Source organism: Centruroides sculpturatus, unplaced genomic scaffold (genome assembly GCF_000671375.1).
Source record: "Centruroides sculpturatus isolate CEXI.00-Female unplaced genomic scaffold, Cexi_2.0 scaffold391, whole genome shotgun sequence".
Taxonomy (NCBI): domain Eukaryota; kingdom Metazoa; phylum Arthropoda; class Arachnida; order Scorpiones; family Buthidae; genus Centruroides; species Centruroides sculpturatus.
In genome coordinates this window covers 416,624-436,388 of record NW_019384657.1, presented here as the reverse complement: position 1 = coordinate 436,388, position 19,765 = coordinate 416,624, and the positions used below count along the sequence as shown (strand labels likewise).

Genomic DNA, 19,765 nt, shown 5'->3' with positions numbered 1-19,765 from the left:
ACTTCAATATTTGTGGCGGACAGACGTAAAGTCGAATAAAATGACTTAAACCTGATTTTTATTTTTCCATATACTTTTTTAACAAGCGACGTATAATCGGGAACGACGTAACTCGAAACGACGTAAGTCGAGGTAGGCCTGTATTTTATGACCGCACGAGTCTCCGTCTTTTCCATTTTTGACAAAGCATGTGCGCACTGACTATCTGCTAAGCTGTCGTGGCAAAACTTTTTGACAAATCAAGCAGAAATTGGTATTGTATCTCTAGCACAGATGGCTGAATTATTCCTGCCAAAAATTAAATTGATCGCAGCACCACAAATAGTGGTCAATAATGATGATGCCTTTAGCATCCCAAAAAACCGAGGCCATCACTTTCCCTGTTGATGGAACTGCCTTTGCCTTCTTTGGTGGTGGCGAACTGTGGTGTTTCCATTGCTTTGACTGTTCTTTTGTTTCAAGAGTGTAGTAATGGATCCACGTTTCGTCAGTAGTCACAAACTGATGCAAGAAATCCTGTGGGTTTTTCTGGCCTTGCCTATAGGCAGGGCCGCGAACTTTCCGAACAGCCCTCGTAAGTCTACTTTTTCTTCCAATTCTATGTTTGAAACATAATGGCTCCACAGCCATTATCTTTAAAATGTAGAATATGGCTGATTTTGAAACCAATCTCCAGATTCTTTTTTTTTTTTTTTTCTTGCTAGTTTACAAACATATAACATAAACATTGAAAAAAGCAAAAAAATAAATAAATACATCAAGATCATTTTTAAATTATGGAATTGGCTGTTTTTGAAATTAATACATCTCATTTATAATTCAAGTTAATAGAAGTTTTTAAAATTAATTTTAAAAAATTGTATTTGATTCTAAGTATTATAATTTTTATGAAATGTCAAATCATTCTATCTCTAGACAAATTTTAAAGTAATTAACTTAGTCTGTAAATAATCAAGAAGAAATCTAACAATATTTGACTGCCTGATTTAAATAATTTAATATTACTGCATATATATGTGTGTAATTTTGAAGATAAATAATTAGAGTATATTTATTGTAGAATACTTTAAAATACATTTTCTTATTATTTAATTAATGGTAATAAATCTAAATATAATTGTTTGTATAATATATCTTTATATGTTACATGATATAGTGTAGAGCTTAAGTCTGTTGTAGAGTTGTCTATTAACTCAAAGTTATCCAAAAAAATTAATTTATTTATATTTTTCAGATATTGATGAATTTTCTGTAAAGCATGTTGCTGCAGCGAGATATTTAAGAAATCATCGTTTAATTAATGAAGTATTTAGTGATACAGTAGTTCCTGATGTCCGTTCAGTTGTGACAACAGCTAGAATGAGTGTGTTAAAACGGCAGGTTCAGTCATTAACAATGCATCAGGTAAAGAATTACAAAACATCATTTTTGTGGTTACATTATTTAGTCATTATAAATTATCAATATTTTTATGCTTTTATGATTATATATATATATTTAATTATGTGAGGTGTTTATGCTGCATAATAATAGATTAAGATTAATATAACTGTCAGTTAAGTCAATTACAGTAGAACATTGATTATCTGAATACCGATCAACCAGAACATCAGTTAACCAAAAGCATTCCAGTCAGAAAATTCAAATTTTCACTAGTGCTGTGGTGCTGCAATATTTGGCTATGTCTTGGGCTACTCCAATATTATTTTTGTTGGTGTGTGTGTTTTAGCTGGCAGTACTGGTGCGACCATATTGTATCGTAAAAAATTATTTTTTTATTTTGCACAAACAAAATAAATATATTGAAAAATATAAAAGCAAAAAAAATTATATTTTGGAAGTTAATCTAGTATCAAAAACGTTCTGATTCAGTACGACACATGTCGAGGGGTACTTGAGGACACACTAGTATTTGAACAAGGCTCCCCCCCATTGTGAGTGGTGTTTTGCTTCAGGTCATCAGAGAATATAGCCCAAGCAGCTGACATCTCCAGATAAACCCAAGAAAAAGAAAGAGTTTTGCTTGTTTTGTGTGGTGTTTTTCTGAGGACTGTGTGTCGGGACATGTGTCGTGCTGAATTGTAACGTTTTTGATACTAGATTAACTTCCGAAATATAATTTTTTTTTTGTTGTTTTTATGTTTTTCAATATATTTATTTTGTTTGTGCAAAATAAAGAAATGATTTTTAACGATACAATAGACACAATTATTATTATTATTTTTAAAATTTTCATTTGGCTTAATATTGATGAAAATTCAACGTGAAGCGACACGCGACAGAGAAAGATTTCAACGTGGGATAGGTTAATATATTTTTTCATACATGATCAATTATCCAAACAATGCGAGTCCTGAATTGTTTAGGATAATCGACTCTCTACTGTACAATTATTTTTCATCATTTCAATATCATTTGTATTTAAATATTCATTATTGTTAATGATGAGTTCTATTTTTGATATTTTAATGGCGAATACAAGGTAATCTTAATTAAAGAACAGGCAGCTCTGAATTAAGGAAATTTTACAAAAAATAAATTACATCACACCATACCAGGATATATGTAAGAAGAACCACAGAATCAATTACTGGACTGTATAAATGAAAAATGATCTCTGCATAAACATTTTCTAACTCCTGATTTTTAAAAAATGTTCTTTTAAAAACTTTTGTAAATTCAAGTTTGTTCTAAAGGACATTTCATTGGGTAATCTAAAGAAGAACGTAGTAGGAGTTAGAAAACATTTGTGCAGAGATCGTTTTTCATTTATTCACACCAGAAATTGGTTCTGTGGTTCTTAATTTGCAAAAAAAATGCATTATAAGGTATATTTATGTAAAAAAGCTATTACAAATACTTATATACAGTTTTAATTATTGAAATGATATAATTTATACATATATGTGTTGGGGGCTGGAGCATAAATCATTCGAGTACTTTTATTACAATAATAAAAGATCGGTGTTGTGTTATTTATATTTTATTTCATTCATGACAATTCCGTTTACAATGTTTCCTCCGGGAGCATTATGCTCCTTTTTAAGCAGCCATTGAATTCTGCAAGTATTTGTATTTTTAACAATAGAGACCTGACATCAGTCCTGGAAAAATTAGGTGTTTACAAAATTTCCCTCCACAATTTTGCTTTGAACATGGCCATCTCCTTTATTAGTATGACAACTAGAATGCTTGCTATACACACTATGTGAACAAAAGTATTTGGACACTTATAAAAAGGGACAAGTGTTATTTACATATTGATGAAGGGCACAAAAAGTTTCCTTTTGCTCATGTTGTGGTTAGATGAGTTGCCATTTGCCATTGTCATTTGCATAACTTTGCAGACTTCTGGAGGTTAGTACTTGCCAAAGTGCAATGTGGAAAAGAGCTCAGTGACTTTCAGCATGGCATGATTTTTGGATGCCATGCTGTAAAATACTATATTATTTTTCCGCCCTCTACAACGATTATTGACACGACTGTGTGCCGGAAATAGCCGTTACCTAACGGGTACTTTACGCGGATTCGCATTAATGTGCCAGGCCTGGACTTTTAGCGTGCACCAAATTAAATGACCAAGTTTGTCAATAACAAAATCAAATATTTAATAAATAATTCTAATAATAACTATTTACAAATTTTAGTAAAAATCAAACAATTTATTCAGTGAAAATCAATAAGAATCAACCAGACAAAACTCAAATCAATCTAGTTTCTAACTTAAATCTATTCCTCTTTGGAAGTCGACAAAATTCAAAGACTTAACTTATATACAATATTTCTTATGAATTAAAGATCCTAATCGTTACCTCAATATACTAGGAACCTATTTCCTCAACTATCAAGACTTTCTCTATTCGTTGATCCACAAATCAAATAACTTCAAAATTGCCTTGGAACTATTTGATCCTATCGGATACCTCTCATTCACTGCTACGAAGCTCACCAAGCTCGTGCACCTTGTCCGTCTTCACTTGACATTCAATCTTTATACTGTGAGGTGACGTTATTATTCTGAATACAATCACTCCCCTCATTTACATACTTATTTGCTAACAATAAACTTTTCTATTTGTCTGGCAGCCTATTTTCTGACAATACTCGCTAACCTTTTACATTATTNGAAAATGAGTTACTTTTTTTTAAAGAATTAAAGTATTTTTATAAAAATTTGTTTATCATCATCTGTGTAAACTAAAAACAATAACAATCAAAATAATTGTTTGTTGATTTTTGCATATTTTTTCTGAGATTTCATGTTACGATTATGTTTATGCATGTAAACATTTATTAGTTGAATAATTCTATGTGATTAATATAGTAATGTCAGAAAACCAAAAACTTTGACAAAAATACTGTAAAATCAATGTGAAAAGTTAAGAATGTTTCAGTGTTGTTTTTTTAAGTTATGGGTAAATATTAAGTTTATTTTAATACAACAAAAAAGTTATAATTTAATAGTATTAATACTTGTGAGAACAAAGTTTATATGCTTTTTCCTAATAATAATAATAACTTATTGGTCTTCTCTTTTGTCCAATGCTGTTAATGTCCAATGCTACAATTGAGTAGAAATACATACATCACACTACAGAAGGCCACTATATTGAATACATGCCACATTGTTAGGAAATTCCTTAATATAGACACACACACTGACACACTTATTTAATTTTAGTTTTGTTTTGGTGCTATGCCTTGACTTTGGTCCGGCATAGTACACAGCCCCCGGTGTGAACCGAATATAACCCACTAAACCCAACAAACCCAACATACTAATAAAACTTGGAACAGCATTCAGTTTCATATTTAGCATATTTTTTCAAAAAGAATAAATAAGTTATAATGTTTTTAAAACAAGTTTCATTAGCCCTAAATATTTACTTTTGTTTTTTTTAATGTTCTTTTGAAATATTTTGGTTACACGTTTTATTATTTGCACATTTTCTTTATATCTGGTTTGGTTATTTTATGAGGTTAAAATTACCTACTTCAAACTTCAATGTTTCAATAATTTAAAAATATTACTTGAAAAAATTAATGAACTGAATTGAATGAAATAAATTGATGACAATAAATATTAGAAAATCTTAACAGCTTAAATGGAATTAATTATAAGGAAAAAAGACTAGCTTTGATGTTTAAGGATATTCTAAAGGTAGTATTGAGTGCTATTATAAATAGTTATGATAATTATTTTAAAAGAAATCATTATTTGCATACAAATAAAATTTTTCTATTGTTTTTCTTGAAAGTTTTTTATCTAAACTGTATATCACTAATATAAAAACTAATTGTTATTAACTAGTTAATTAGAACTAAGGCTAGTATTGGAAATTTGTTTTCATTTAGCCATATTTTATACATAATTTGTGTGAAAGTTCTCAGACTGAATTTTTCCTGGAAAGACAAGTTGCTCTGTTAACTGATAACTGGAATAATTTGTATGAAATCTTTGCCCAACATGTGCAAGTTTCATCAGTACCAGCTTACAGTAAAATTGTCTAAAATGGAATATACCTTAAAAGAAAAAATTCTTTGAAACAGAATAGTTTTCTATATTAAATTTTGCTATAAACCAGAAATATGTCTAACTCAAACGGAAGAGATTTTTAGGTTTAAAGAATATAATTTATTTTGAACTAGCAGGTGGGCCCGGCATTGCTTGGGCAAAAGTAACGATAACTAAGATAAAGGTTATTACGTTACAGTCAACCTTACCCGTTTTCACAGAATGCAAGATTCGGGTCCCCTTGTTTCCAGACTAATTAGAAAATTTTTAGATGGGTCTAAAAATATGTTCGATTTCCCGCAATACGAAAAAAACTGCATCTGCGTATTGCACGTCGCTTTCTCTTAACAATTCCATTGTTACGTANTATTCTTTTAAGGTTTAGCGAATTTAAGTTGTGCTTGTGGGGTCTTCTCCCTCCCCTTTTTCTCGGTGCGGACTTGCTTTTTTCCGCTTGGGAATGCAAGTGTGCGTGAGTTTTTTTCCTTATGGCGCTTTTCTCTCGTTGGTGAGTTGGTTTCTCTTCTATTTTTAGTTTCTAAGGTGAATGGTGTGGAAACCTTCGTCCTAACAAAACATAAGCCTCAAACAAAAATATAATAAAAAGCAAAAATAAAAGTGAATAAAAATAATGCTCGGACTTGGTTCCTTACAATGCACTTTAAGCAGGGATCCTTCGTCAATAATTCTAGTTAAGATGAAGAGAACTGTAAGTAATCCAATTTCTTAATTTCTAATTCTCTAATTGAATTCTACGCACTTCACTGTGTTGGTAGGTTTCACCCCCTCAAACATAGTTTGTCCATGCCTATTTTTTGAAAAGTAGATTTAGTTTATCTCTTAATTAGGAAGCATCTTACCTATATAAATTTGTGTAGACTGGGATATTATTTTATATATCTGTTTTAATTGTTTTGAAAAAATTTAATTAGATAAATCTGTTGATGAAATGAAGAAAAATTGTTTTAATAAGTACTGTAATGTACTAAGTAATTTTATCAATTGTTGTTATTTTAAATAAATGTTAATTTCAATACTGTGTTTCATATATTTTAATAAAAAATGTGCAAAAGACATTTATTATGTATGCAAAATATATTATCTATTAGAAATAATTGAAAATGCTTTTAAAAATTATGTAATTTTAGATTAATTACACTACTAATTTCAATTTGAAATTTATTATTATTATTATTATTATTATCAACTCATCTCGATTATATATATAGATAAAGCAGAAAATTAAGATTCCATTGATTTCATTGTAAACAAATAAGTAAAATCACTTCCAGTTATGTTCACAGCAGAGCATAATAAACTGTATATTGAAAACAATTTCAAATCTTTTCAAAGAAATTGAGGTTACAAAGAGGAGAAATACAAAGTCCACAAGTCCCTTTATCATTTCACAAGGGACAACATTGAATACTTTTAAGAGTTGACAGTTTTCAAGAGTCAAATGTGTTTCTAGGAACCAAGTTCTTGAGAATAAGCAATGAATGTAATTCACTGAAAATAATGACAATAAGGTAACATACTGCTGCCAATTTCCATGTATGGAGTAATTAATTAATAACTGACTAGTATTCAAGAACAACTTCATTAACATTGCTGGTAATTAGAGAGATTGAAGTTAATGATTAATTAAAGTAATATTCCTTGAGAAGTCAGATCACAGAATATCTTAGATCAAAAGATAAAAAAAATAAGATAAAAAGAATATTGAAACCTGTTAAAAATAGTAACCTACCGAAATGGGAAAAAAATTCAGTACCATGCAGTTCCAGTGTACATAAGTTTTACAATAGTTAACATGTTTCACTTTGCATGTTTGTGTGTATGGTTCCAGTTTTCAATGGAATAGTGAGTATGTCTAAAATTCTGTTACAAGTTTTGCAAAAATATGGGGAGCAAGAATTTATGAAAGAAGCATGCAGAATGGATTGTACTATCACATATGATAATTGATCGGTGAAAGCATTTCAAGAATGGCCAGTAATTGCTAGAAGAGAATGAGGGAAAAGTAGCCCTTAGATAGTTTGAATGAATAAAATAGTGTAGATTATGTACTTTCTCTTCACTAGGGACATCTAGATATTGCTGATGCTAATACCATAATACCATATTGATACTTTCCTTCGATAATAGGTATTTTTGTACTCGGTACTTTTGGTCTAGTGCCAATACTATGGTGATGTATCAATACATTTCCTCAGATATTGGATTTGGTATCATTTCATTTTTCAAAAACAGGTAAGATCTGACCGAAACTGAATTTTGCATTGAATCAGAAAGTAAAATTTTATGGTTACCAAAATAAATTATTTTTGGTTAAGTTAAACTTATATAAAAATATTAATGATAAAAAATCAATAAGTGTATTATGTTAAATTTCATTTCCAGAATCTAATTACACTTAGAGTTCTAATTGGACTGCAAGTTGAAAAAATTGTAGACCTATAAATTCCCACTGTTGTTGTCCGACTGTCTTTCCTTAATCTCGAGAATGGAATTAGATAGTTGAAAGCTGAGATTATATATGGACCGGGAGGCCCTGATTAACTATATATGAACTTCTGGTGCAAACTGGAAGACATGTTGTTTCAGTTCAAAAATTTTTCTCCTGAAAAGTGTTAGATAGATGACTTGCACAACTCTATTGTTAAAGGAAAATTTTTATATGCAGTGGCAAACCAGTACTAATTTGAGGGAGAGAACATATATTTTAAATTAAGTAAATTAAAAATATGATTAAAAATTGTAGTCCAGCATTGTGGTGATGCTGTCACAATAAATAATTGCTCATTCTTATTTAGAAATAAATATTTAGTAAACATTATGCAGCACTTTTGTTTGTTAATCAACTAGGATCATTAGTGATGATTAAAATAAGCTATAATTTGTACTTGTTTACACTGACATTTGTAAAATTTGAATGCAATAAAGAAAAAGTTCTTTATTGTACCTCTTCATTAATAATTTCCTATACATCCCTATCCCACATATAGTAGTGCCCACAGAGCCCATTAACAGATAGATCTGGGCTTTTTTTGTGTAGGCATCATACATAAGTAAAGTACTGACTGGTGCACTGACTTCTGAACCAGATGTCAGGGATTCAGTTCTCTGCAGTAAGCAACAAAATATTAATTGCTGCTCTGGGCCCATTCAGTCTCTATTGTATTGAGTGCATTGCCTTTTTAGCAGTAAAAACAACTAGAAGGCAACATGACAGACTGAACAGCGATAGTCAGCACAGTTTCAATACTCAATTCCAATACTGGTTGGCATCAATATTGATACTTTAAAACTACTTGTGATACTGGTATCAATACTTTTTGTGATATCAGGTTATCTCTACTCCTCACTGATGACACCTGCCCCAACTCTTCATGCAGTAGCTGAACATTTAAATATTGGTAAGGACACTTTTGTGTAATGATTTTCACATGCTTTGTCTTGCATTTTTAGACCTTAGAACAGAAGGAAATTTATGTGAATTGTCATGATTTTGTTGAAGCTTAGACAGAGACTCAGTATTTTTAGGAATGATTATGCAAATTGGTGAAACATGGTGTTTCATGTATGATCTGCAAACAAAACGGTCATCATCTGCGGATTTTTGTTGATTTTGGGTGAGCCCAAAATGAACAAAAATCAAGGTGAAGACAATGCCCATTACATTTTTCAGTTACTGAGGGTTGGTTCACAATAACTTGGTCACCTGACCAAACTGTAAAGTTGGCATTTTATTTAAAGTTTTGCAATGACTTCTTAAATGATTAGGACACATCAGGCATGATTTGAGGACTTCTAGAAATTGAGTTTCCTGCATTACAATGCACCTGCATATGCACAGCCATGATTGTCTTGCAGTTTTTTGCAAAACAACAGGTCAGTGATTCATTGCCTTCCAAATTCTCCTGATCTGAACTTTGTAGTTTTTTTTTTTTTTTATTTCCAAAGATAAAGAAAGTTCTTTTTTCTGAATGGAAATTGAGAGAAAAATATTTTAAAACAAATTTAGAATAATGTTTGAAATTTATCAGAAAAAGGATGAAATCATGAGATGTACAGTTTCAAAACTAGCTACGAGGGCTGTTCGGAAAGTTTGCGGCCTCAAATACAACAACAAACAAAATAATGTTAAAACTTTTTTTATTTTTCAATGTAGGCTCCTTTGTTAGCAATGCACTTATTCCAGCGATGTTCTAGCTTTTTTTATGCCGTCATAATAGGGCAATTTGTCAAGGTGTGCAAAATACTCGTTCACTTCAGAGATGACTTTGTCATTTGAGTGGAATCTCTTTCCAGCCAAGAATTTTTTTAGGTTTGGAAAAAAGTGGAAGTCGCTAGGGGCCAAATCAGTTGAGTACGGTGGATGTGGAACTAATTGGAAGCAAAGTTCGTTTATCTTTTGTTCAGTGATTCTAGCGGAATCTGCATGTGCATTATCGTGGTGGAACAGAACCTTTTTCTTCTTCAAGTGTGACCTTTTTTCTTTGATTTCTTTCTTCAATTTTTCCAAAAGTTCACAGTAATAGACAGCATTAATGGTCTTTCCTCTTTCTAGGTAGTCAATAAAGATGATGCCTTTAGCATCCCAAAAAACCGAGGCCATCACTTTACCCGCTGATGGAACTGTCTTTGCCTTCTTTGGTGGTGGCGAACTGTGGTGTTTCCATTGCTTCGACTGTTCTTTTGTTTCAGGAGTGTAGTAATGGATCCACGTTTCGTCAGTAGTCACAAACCGACGCAAGAAATCCTGTGGGTTTTTCTGGTAGAAGTCCAAACACTCCTTTGACATCAAAGTGCGAACACGTTTTTGCTCGGCGGTCAGCAGATGCGGCACCCACCTTGCTGAGACCTTCGTCATACCCAAATCTTCGGTTAGGATGTGGTGCACTCGGTCGACAGAGATGCCTGTTGTCTCAGCTATCTCACGCGTTTTCAAACGGCGATCTGCTAATACCAAATCGTGAACTTTGTCGATGTTTTCTTCAGTGACAGCAGTTGACGGCCGTCCGCTGCGAGGGTCATCTTCCACACTCTCTCTGCCAGATTTAAAAAGGGCTGTCCATTTTTTCACAGTGGTGTACGAAGGAGCAGACTCTCCCAAAACTTCATCCATGTCAGCTTTGATTTGAGATGCGGTCAACCCTTTTTTCGTCAGGTATTTTATGACCGCACGAGTCTCCGTCTTTTCCATTTTTGACAAAGCATGTGCGCACTGACTATCTGCTAAGCTGTCGTGGCAAAACTTTTTGACAAATCAAGCAGAAATTGGTATTGTATCTCTAGCACAGATGGCTGAATTATTCCCGCCAAAAATTAAATTGATCGCAGCACCACAAATAGTGGTCAATAATGATGATGCCTTTAGCATCCCAAAAAACCGAGGCCATCACTTTCCCTGTTGATGGAACTGCCTTTGCCTTCTTTGGTGGTGGCGAACTGTGGTGTTTCCATTGCTTTGACTGTTCTTTTGTTTCAAGAGTGTAGTAATGGATCCACGTTTCGTCAGTAGTCACAAACCGATGCAAGAAATCCTGTGGGTTTTTCTGGCCTTGCCTATAGGCAGGGCCGCGAACTTTCCGAACAGCCCTCGTAAGTCTACTTTTTCTTCCAATTCTATGTTTGAAACATAATGGCTCCACAGCCATTATCTTTAAAATGTAGAATATGGCTGATTTTGAAACCAATCTCCAGATTCTTTTTTTTTTTTTTTTCTTGCTAGTTTACAAACATATAACATAAACATTGAAAAAAGCAAAAAAATAAATAAATACATCAAGATCATTTTTAAATTATGGAATTGGCTGTTTTTGAAATTAATACATCTCATTTATAATTCAAGTTAATAGAAGTTTTTAAAATTAATTTTAAAAAATTGTATTTGATTCTAAGTATTATAATTTTTATGAAATGTCAAATCATTCTATCTCTAGACAAATTTTAAAGTAATTAACTTAGTCTGTAAATAATCAAGAAGAAATCTAACAATATTTGACTGCCTGATTTAAATAATTTAATATTACTGCATATATATGTGTGTAATTTTGAAGATAAATAATTAGAGTATATTTATTGTAGAATACTTTAAAATACATTTTCTTATTATTTAATTAATGGTAATAAATCTAAATATAATTGTTTGTATAATATATCTTTATATGTTACATGATATAGTGTAGAGCTTAAGTCTGTTGTAGAGTTGTCTATTAACTCAAAGTTATCCAAAAAAATTAATTTATTTATATTTTTCAGATATTGATGAATTTTCTGTAAAGCATGTTGCTGCAGCGAGATATTTAAGAAATCATCGTTTAATTAATGAAGTATTTAGTGATACAGTAGTTCCTGATGTCCGTTCAGTTGTGACAACAGCTAGAATGAGTGTGTTAAAACGGCAGGTTCAGTCATTAACAATGCATCAGGTAAAGAATTACAAAACATCATTTTTGTGGTTACATTATTTAGTCATTATAAATTATCAATATTTTTATGCTTTTATGATTATATATATATATTTAATTATGTGAGGTGTTTATGCTGCATAATAATAGATTAAGATTAATATAACTGTCAGTTAAGTCAATTACAGTAGAACATTGATTATCTGAATACCGATCAACCAGAACATCAGTTAACCAAAAGCATTCCAGTCAGAAAATTCAAATTTTCACTAGTGCTGTGGTGCTGCAATATTTGGCTATGTCTTGGGCTACTCCAATATTATTTTTGTTGGTGTGTGTGTTTTAGCTGGCAGTACTGGTGCGACCATATTGTATCGTAAAAAATTATTTTTTTATTTTGCACAAACAAAATAAATATATTGAAAAATATAAAAGCAAAAAAAATTATATTTTGGAAGTTAATCTAGTATCAAAAACGTTCTGATTCAGTACGACACATGTCGAGGGGTACTTGAGGACACACTAGTATTTGAACAAGGCTCCCCCCCATTGTGAGTGGTGTTTTGCTTCAGGTCATCAGAGAATATAGCCCAAGCAGCTGACATCTCCAGATAAACCCAAGAAAAAGAAAGAGTTTTGCTTGTTTTGTGTGGTGTTTTTCTGAGGACTGTGTGTCGGGACATGTGTCGTGCTGAATTGTAACGTTTTTGATACTAGATTAACTTCCGAAATATAATTTNTGGTGCCATCTGTTAAGAGCTTTAATTTAAAAATTTTTCCACCACTGTATTAAAAAGTTTATTAAACATATAGTAATAGATTATAATCAGATCTCTGATGACTAAGGCTGCGTTCACATTGCCAACAAAAATGACAAAAAGTGATGCTTTTATCATTTGTCTTTGTGTGTAAAACATTCACACCAGTTGTTATCGTTGGTCTTTTGTCTTAGCCGTTCGTCATAACAAAGTTAGCCAAAATTCAACATTTGTCATTGTTGTAACAGAATTGGTCAATCAATGTGGACTTCCACAATTCTTTGAACAAGATGTATGAATCACTAATCTCTTGTGTCAAAAAAATGGGTTCTACAAAGCTTAATAAATGATCTAAAGTATTTGGAGACATAAAAAATAATTTTAAAAATTCTTTGATGTTTTTTAATTAAAATTAATTACAATTCTTGGACCTAAGCATGGAAATCATAGTTGTTTTTCAGGTGCGACTGAACGGCTATCCAATGGAACATTATCAGAACTAATGTCTATTTATAAAACTGACATAGGCAACACACTGTTCTTTTTACAATCCATTGGGAATTCAAATCAAGCTATAGCCTTAGTCAGGCCTAACACAGTTTTACAGTATACATTAGCCAGCATCAATAAACAGTAATATACACACCACTCCACACTGGAATATATCCTAATGTGGAGTTCTTAAATATTAACAAACAGTTAATCTTTTATATGAACAAAAGTTTTGTTTTTATTTATAATAAGTTTATATATTATATAATGAATTAATTAAGTTTAGAAGAAACTATATTATTGATATTGTTGATACAAGATAGAGCCAGAAAGGTTTCTGTAGCTTAAAAAAAAAAGTTAAGTGTTTGTTATATATTGTATATAATGAATTTTTAATTCTAAGTTAATAAGTTTATAAACTTGGAGAAATTATTTCTGTAAGACAACAACCATGCTCTCATTAATAATAATATCTGAACTACTTATAAAATTGTTTGGCAATTTATTTCTCTTTATTTATTGAAACATTTTGATTTTTCATTTCTTATAAAACAATTATAAATTTTTAACAAGAAAAGCTAATATGATTTTCCTCAAAATCATTTAAATAGTTTTCTTCATATTTCTCTCTCTATTCTGATATTTAAATAATAATTTTTATTTAAATAAAATAAACATTATATAATTAATAAATATAAAGCAGAATACTTTGATAATTGGGTATTTTAGAGATGTACAAAAGCTGTGGATTCAAGCACATACCAGAAAATGGTAGAGAGAGCTCTTGAACAGTTAAAAAGAGAACTGGCATCAAGAGAAGAACAACGCCAACAAAGAGAAGAAGCTGAGATTCATCAACAAAATCAACCACAGCCTGTTGCCCATGATCAAATTTCACAAAATTCTCAGGACCAACTTAATGAATCTCAACCAGATCAACAATTATGTGAACAAGAGGGACAACAAGGAAATGAGATCAGTGGTCCACAAAGTAGAGAAAACAATCTTCCTGCTAATGATTATAGAAGTCAAACTATGTCTCATGAAGTAAGTATTTGCATTTTTAACTTAAAAGAAAATATTTACCATAAATCATTTTATAAACTATAATAATAAATAAAATTTTATCATTAATGTTAAAAAATGAATTTATCATGATTTATAAATAATGCTAAGCTACAAGTAAATATTAATTCATGATGATGTAAAATTGTATAGAGTGACTCACAATCTTCTGTATGTAGGAGTTCCAAAAGGTATTAATGTAACACTGCCTGAAAACAACAAAGAAAGCAGCTTTATATAGGAAGGAAATTGCATTTGAAATAATTGCATGACTACACTTGTGCAAATAATTACAAAATAGAGGTCTGTCGCATTTAAATCAATGGAAACATTTTGGAGAATTTTTCTGCTGGTCACAAAATAGAGATAGTCATAAATAAATATATATATAATTTATGCATAAAGCAGTGTTTTTTTAATTCAAAGCTCTTTTGGGGTTGAAACTGCAGATTGTGCTTCATTTACAACACTGTTTTTTCTGAATAACATTATTGTAAAATATTCATATTTTGTCACAAGTTTTTTAAAAATGGTTCATGCTTTTTGATGATTTTTCAGTGCAACATAATTTGATACTCAATCCAATTTTTTTTTTTTACTTAATGGCAGGAGTTACCCTGGCTTTTTTATAGCAATTGTCAATCTATTTTTCAAAATAAAAATTTATTTGCCAGGCAGGTTACTTTTTTGCTTACTGTAACCTTTTGTACCAAACAAATGAGAGAAACAACAACTATTTAAAAAAATATGCAAAGTTTTTATGACAGTTTCTCAAGCAACTTTATTTTTGTTTATTAACAGTAAAATTTTATTGGACCAAGACTGATACATTGGTACCTTGACTTATGAGTTTAATTCATAAATAAGTAAAATGTACTGCACTTATAAATAACACATATTGTATAAAAATACAATAAAATGTACTGCAATAAACTGGTTTTGTGGATATTGCATCATTTGCTACATAGATAAAGAAAGAAGATGGAAAATTTGAGAAATGAGAGATGGTGAAAATGAACTAATGCCTATGTGTGTTTTTCTATAAGCTCTAGTTTGTCAGATGTTGGAAGAGTAACAAAAATGAGGAAATTATAGCAGCTTTCCATCTTTTTCTTAATCTGTAGTTTGCTGTACCAACTAGCGGTACAGTATCTGAAGCTAGCTCATGACTCAAAGTTTAGCTCTCAGCTCAAAGCAAAAAATCAGCCGACAGACAGCTTGTATCAAAAAACTCATAAATCAAGGTACCAATGTAAATTCTTCAGTTATAATTAAAGTTTACTAATGTAAAATAATTATAAGTGTACAAAATATTTTTGTTTGACATCATTGAAAGATAAGCTAGAGATTGATTAAAGTAACATGCTGTCCAAGGAGGAGTTATAAAATGTTAACTTTTACAACTGTTATAATTAAATCATATATCTGTCTTAAGATGCAGAAGTGGAGTGTGTATGTGACCAGTAAATGCAATTTTTATTGTATTATATAGTATTTACATGTTTTATTTTTCATGTTTTAATTTATTATTAGAGCATTTAATTGTGTTATTTTTACCTTTAAATTATGTGTATTTGATGTTTTAAGTTATTGAAATGGTCGAGAAATGAATTAATTCACTTTCCATTATTTTTTATGAAAAAATTTTATTTGGAATTTGAATAACCACCTGGAATGAATTAAATTCAAAATATGAGGCACACTGTGTTGAAAACTGTACATCTTTATTAATTTAATGTAAATATGCATAATTTTAAAATATAAATAGATGATTAATTTGGGCATTCTATTATATTAAAAACATTATGAGAAATATAATTTACATTGACTGACTAAAAAATTTATATTTATGATATTTATTACAAATATATGATATTGTATAAAATGCATAGGTAAATAATTTCAAAAATTACAAAAATTTTTCAGGTCACATAGTTTAAAATATGATTGAAAAATGAAATTCAGTGAACAGAAATGTCAAAATTCCTTTAGCAAAATATGATTATCTTGCAGAGATGGGATTTTTTTTATCTTGTTCATTTTCTGACATTATTATGATCATCATATAAGATGAGCATACAATTTCTGTAATAACTCAGGATATAATTCTTCATAATTGAAGTTTTCGACTATTTACAAAAATATCAAATTTTCGAGTCTATCTTAATCCTTTTTTATACAACAAGATAGACTCGAAAATTTGATATTTTTGTGAATAGTCGAAAACTTCAATTATAAGATGAGCATGATGATAATGGGGGAAAACAGCAAATAGATCCTGATGTTTCTTTCTTTTCTTCTGTGACAGCATTCTAATAAAACAGCTCACAACCATAACAGACTATATACGTCTAATCAGAACTATTTTCCAAATACAAATTTATTTGAAAATTATCATAACAGGAAAACTAATAAATAAGACAAACAAACAAAATCTTTACTTTTCCTAATCCAGAAAAAATAAGGATTATTGTTTGAAGGGGTAATAACTATTTGGTTTTACTTCATTAATAATTTTTTTTGTACAAAGAAAAATTTTGAATAAATTAATTTCTTTTAATATAATTAAGCTTTACTTTATATACAACATGAAATCTGTGTATATAAGTTATATATAAAGTAAAATGAAATGTGTTAATAGTGGGGTCTAAGATATTTTAAATTAGTAAATATAGTTAGTATTGCATGATATAATAATAATAATCTCTTAATATCATTCATAAAAAATTTTTAGTGAACAAAATTTGCTAAATTTTTTAAAAATGTTTTTATAGACAAGCTGTTGGATTTCAGTGTCTTTATTTTTTATTTTTCTTGTTATAAATTAAAAAATTATTTTTTTGTATAAACTAATTTTGCCTGTTATTTTTAATTTAGGAATATAATCAGCCTTTAAAGGAAACAGCAGATATGGATTCTATCCAGTCAAATCCAATGGCAGCCCTTTTATCTGTTTCACAAGGACTTCCAATGGATCAGGATAGCATTACTGGGATGCAAGGTAATTGTAATTAAAGTATCCTATCTAAAACTTGTGTAAATCAGAATTGCATGATATTAGATTATTTTTGTTGTAGCAGGTTTCCATTTTAAACTGGGTTTTTTAATCTTTAAATTATACAAGTTAAATGTTAGTTATGTTCATTTTTTATAATAAAATAATTTAACTTGTGCAAAAAAGTTTTATTACAAGGTTTAATTTAAAGTAATTCCAATTAAAAGTGGAAACATTTGGTTGCAAGAACTATTTGATTGTAAAAATTTCTCATTGTTTCCAAGAATTTGTGCTAGGTATTTGAATACTGAAAGTTATGAGTTTACATGACAGTGAATAATTCCAATACAAATACCAAGAACTAGAGTCTCACTCAGCCATTGAAAATTCTCATTGAATTATATTAATACAGAGACCAAGTTATAAACCAGCAACCTATCAATGGCCATAGAAAAAGTTGAAAGCCTTTCAATAAAGCAAACAAAAGGATATATTAATATAATTTTTTTACTGTCAGAATGACTTTTAATTGAAATTTTTCCATAATGATCCAACATGGCAAATTGCTATGATATGCTCCAACCACTACTTTGTGCAATCAGATTAAAACATCCATGCCTCCTTACTGACAGAATGCCGTTGCTTGATAATGCATGACCCTTACCTGTAAATGTCAGGCATGTCATTAGTTATGACCAAAAAATCTAGCAAAAAAAAAATTGGCATTGGATTTTGCCAAAAGCTTAGTGAAATTGTACAAAGAAACATACAAGAAGTTGAAAAAGTTATGGGGAGGCCTTGAAACTAAGACCCAGTTCACACAGTGAAAGGCACCAAGCTGACTGACCCAAAAATGTAAGGCAGATTTGTAGCAATGTGAAGTTTATGATGTATGATCCTTATGGTAGAAAAAAACGGACTTATAACACAGTTTAATCAAAATAAATTTAGATAAAAGTCAGTTTGTAAAGCAGTTTGAAATTTAAGAAAATTATTATTAGCAGTCTAGGCCTTTGAACAAGCAATGCTCATCACTTTTAGGAACCCTAAATGCAATGTTTTTGAAGATGAACATTATTATGTACTGAAAGATGCTAGAATGTCAGCATTAAAGAAAATAGTTATATTTATGAGATGTAATATGTTTTTAAATTTGGATAACATTTAACTGAATTTTATTAGAGGATTTCAAATGTTTTGGTATCTGAGATATCAAGTTTAAAATGTTTTATTTCGAGAGTTCATCTTATAATTTATTAAAAATGAAAATTAGTAATATCAATTACATGTCCATTGTATATTGTCATATGTTATCTGATGACATAATAATAATTTAAAATTCTTTGTTTATGTGTTTAAAAATTTGACATTTTTAAATGAAGTTATTTGTAGAATAAGGAAGTTATAATGTAATTTATATAATTTTTAAAAAATCATGGAGTTATTTAATGTTAAATGACTATTATTCTTGTTCTAGGTCAATCATTACCAGAAAGAATGTCAGGTATTTTGAATCAAGCACCACAATCAGATCATACTATGTTATCAGAAACATCATCAAAAATGATGCCTGAGCATCGTCGTATTTCTGTATCTCCACCTTCAGGGCCTCCCAGTCACTCTGGTTCATTAAAGGATGATTGTATGGAAAAACTGCAAATAGATTCTCAATGAACATTTATTGTAAATAAATGGATTTAGTTTAAAAAGATTATTAGTTAATTTATATAATTATTTGAGTTATATTAATAAACTAATGTGATTTTGAACAACTGGAAAGAGGTTATAAGTTTCTATCAAAATTTTTCTTTTCCTAATTGAAATTTGCACTTCAATTTAGAAAACTATTATTATATTGTTATTGTTTATTTTTATAAACATTTGAAACAACAATACCAATTTAAATTTTTACAAGTTTCCCTAACAGTTTCAGAAATCTATTCTGAATTTTTATAACAAATGGAAGAAAGAATAAATTTTAGTACATGAAAAAAAATAAATTTGAGGTTATAAACAAATTTTTATTCCAGCTGACATAATCGTGTAAAAAGAAAACTTGTTTTTAATTACTTTTGTTGTAATTCTTACTTGTGAACTTAACTATTAACACAATAGTTATCACAAAAGTTTAGTAAAATGACTCAGATAATTTTTGATATATGTATATATGCTGCTTAAGTTTTTGGTTAAAAAGAGATTGTTACTATGATACTTTTATTGGAAATAAATCTTATTATATAGAATCAAATTGTGATGTTGTCTTCTTATTTTGTTACTCTTTATTTAAAAAGTTGTTCTGCATTGACTCTATGGGTGGGATACTGATCCAGTATTTCAGATTCACCTTTTGTTTACACGATGATAGTTTTTTAAATATCAGAATTATAATGATTTATAGTTGTTTGATCCCAATTTAAATATAGTTGAAATGAGAATAGAACAGACTTTTTTAACATATATATATATAATATTTTATGAACTTTTTAATGTATCATAACTAATTAATTAATATATATATATATAT

The 19,765-nt window shown here is 29.7% G+C and overlaps 1 protein-coding gene across 1 annotated transcript in view; it reads left to right on the top strand.

The window, feature by feature from the left end:
- Positions 1–19,490, top strand: part of LOC111626476 (SWI/SNF-related matrix-associated actin-dependent regulator of chromatin subfamily E member 1-like) — a 70,054-nt gene extending 50,564 nt beyond the window's left edge. The window contains exons 9-14 of the mRNA XM_023369852.1: positions 1,235–1,505; positions 5,385–5,497; positions 11,783–11,952; positions 13,911–14,228; positions 17,124–17,247; positions 18,719–19,490. Coding sequence (XP_023225620.1) covers positions 1,235–1,505; positions 5,385–5,497; positions 11,783–11,952; positions 13,911–14,228; positions 17,124–17,247; positions 18,719–18,915 — 1,193 coding nt within the window. The 3' untranslated portion in view covers positions 18,916–19,490. The remainder of the gene's footprint in view (positions 1–1,234; positions 1,506–5,384; positions 5,498–11,782; positions 11,953–13,910; positions 14,229–17,123; positions 17,248–18,718) is intronic.
- The last annotated feature ends 275 nt before the right edge of the window (positions 19,491–19,765 follow it).